Source organism: Rhincodon typus, chromosome 11 (genome assembly GCF_021869965.1).
Source record: "Rhincodon typus isolate 14 chromosome 11, sRhiTyp1.1, whole genome shotgun sequence".
NCBI lineage: Eukaryota > Metazoa > Chordata > Chondrichthyes > Orectolobiformes > Rhincodontidae > Rhincodon > Rhincodon typus.
The window spans coordinates 13,588,106-13,589,634 of NC_063342.1; the positions used below are offsets into that span (position 1 = coordinate 13,588,106).

At 50.0% G+C, this 1,529-nt stretch overlaps 1 protein-coding gene across 1 annotated transcript in view; it reads right to left on the reverse strand.

Annotated features, from left to right (window-relative positions):
- Positions 1-85: 85 nt before the first annotated feature.
- The window catches only part of LOC125484406 (mucin-5AC-like), a gene marked incomplete at its 3' end in the record, with an annotated part of 3,673 nt that continues 2,229 nt past the window's right edge, over positions 86-1,529 (reverse strand). Inside the window, exons 5-6 of the mRNA XM_048603028.1 lie at positions 639-1,519; positions 86-399 (exon numbers count right to left, since the gene is read on the reverse strand). Coding sequence (XP_048458985.1) covers positions 86-399; positions 639-1,519 — 1,195 coding nt within the window. The remainder of the gene's footprint in view (positions 400-638; positions 1,520-1,529) is intronic.

Below are 1,529 nucleotides of genomic sequence, written 5' to 3' on the forward strand. Positions count from 1 at the left end.
TGGTGAGGGGGGTGGGTGTGGTGGTGAGGGTGGTGGGTGTGGTGGTGGTAAAGGTGGTAGATGTAGTTGGGGTTGTGGTGGGAGAGCTGGCTGTGGTGGTGTTTCCTGTGAGACTGGGGGCACTGGACTTGAAAGTTGAGCTTGCCGCTGTTGGGCCATCAGAACTGGTGATCACCAGTAAAGTGCTGGCAGAAGGGAGGCTTGTTGTGGAGGAAGTAATGCTGGTAGAGCTGCCACTGCTGGCTGGGTTCGGTGTTGTGCCAATGCTGGTGATCAGATTGAAAGAGGTGGTGGTATTGCCAGATGCTTGAGAAACAATTGCTGAAGATATGTTAGTTGTTGAGGATGCAGTGCTGAACATTACTCCTGTTGACACACTTTCAGGGGACATAGTGGAATCTACGACAACAGGAAAAAACAACATTTTCAATCATTTGTAGAAGAGTTTATTGTCCACCCATAGCCCAGTTTCCACATGAATGTGCAACACACTAAATTAACATAAGTCCCAATCTGATCCAAACAATCAGGAAAGCATAAGAAACAGAAAGGGAAAGACATCTGTTGGCCATGGAAATGATTAAAGTGATTCATTTGTCTTACATTATAGAGCTTATCTGACAATGCGGTTAACACACCTGATGCACCAGATGTAACTGCAGCTGGAGCAGAACCTGCAGTACTTGGTGTTTCAGAAGTGGCTCGAACCGACGTAGACATCACCAGGTTTGACACACTAGATGAAGCAGTTGGTGTTTCAGTGGACGATACGTTAATATTACCAGATGAAGTTGCAAATGAAGATGACGGAGCTGAAATATTTGATGGGCTAGAGGTGAATGCCTGGAACTCGGTGGTTGACAGCTGTGAAGTTCCAGATGAAGATGTGGACGATGCAGTCTTTGATACAGCTGATGAAACAAAGGTTGGTGTAGTTGATGCAGAAGGCGATAAACTTGATGTACTGGCTGGTGTTGTAGCGGATGTACTATTGGTCACACGTGATGTACGAATTGCTGCAGCTGATGAAGGAGCGGACACAATTGACGTACTGAGTGTGCGCGGAGCTGATGTTGTAACAGACACACTGGATGTACTGGGAGTAGGTGCAGGAGATGTTGTACTGGGCACGCTCGATGTACTGGGCACACTGGATGTACTGGGTACACTCAATGTACTGGGCACACCCGATGTACTGGGCACGCTTGTTGAACTGGGCACGCTCGATGTACTGGGCACGCTCGTTGTACTGGGCACACTCGATGTGCTGCGCACACTAGATGTACTGGGCACACTCAATGTACTGGGCGCGATCGGTGTACTGGGCACGCTCGATGTACTGGGCACACTGGATGTATTGGGTACACTCGATGTACTGGGCACACTCGATGTATTGGGCACACTCGATGTATTGGGCACGCTCGATGTACTGGGCACGCTCGAGGTACTGGGCGCGCTCGATGGACTGGGCGCGCTCGATGGACTGGGCACGCTCGATGTACTGGGCACGCTCGATGGACTGGGCACGC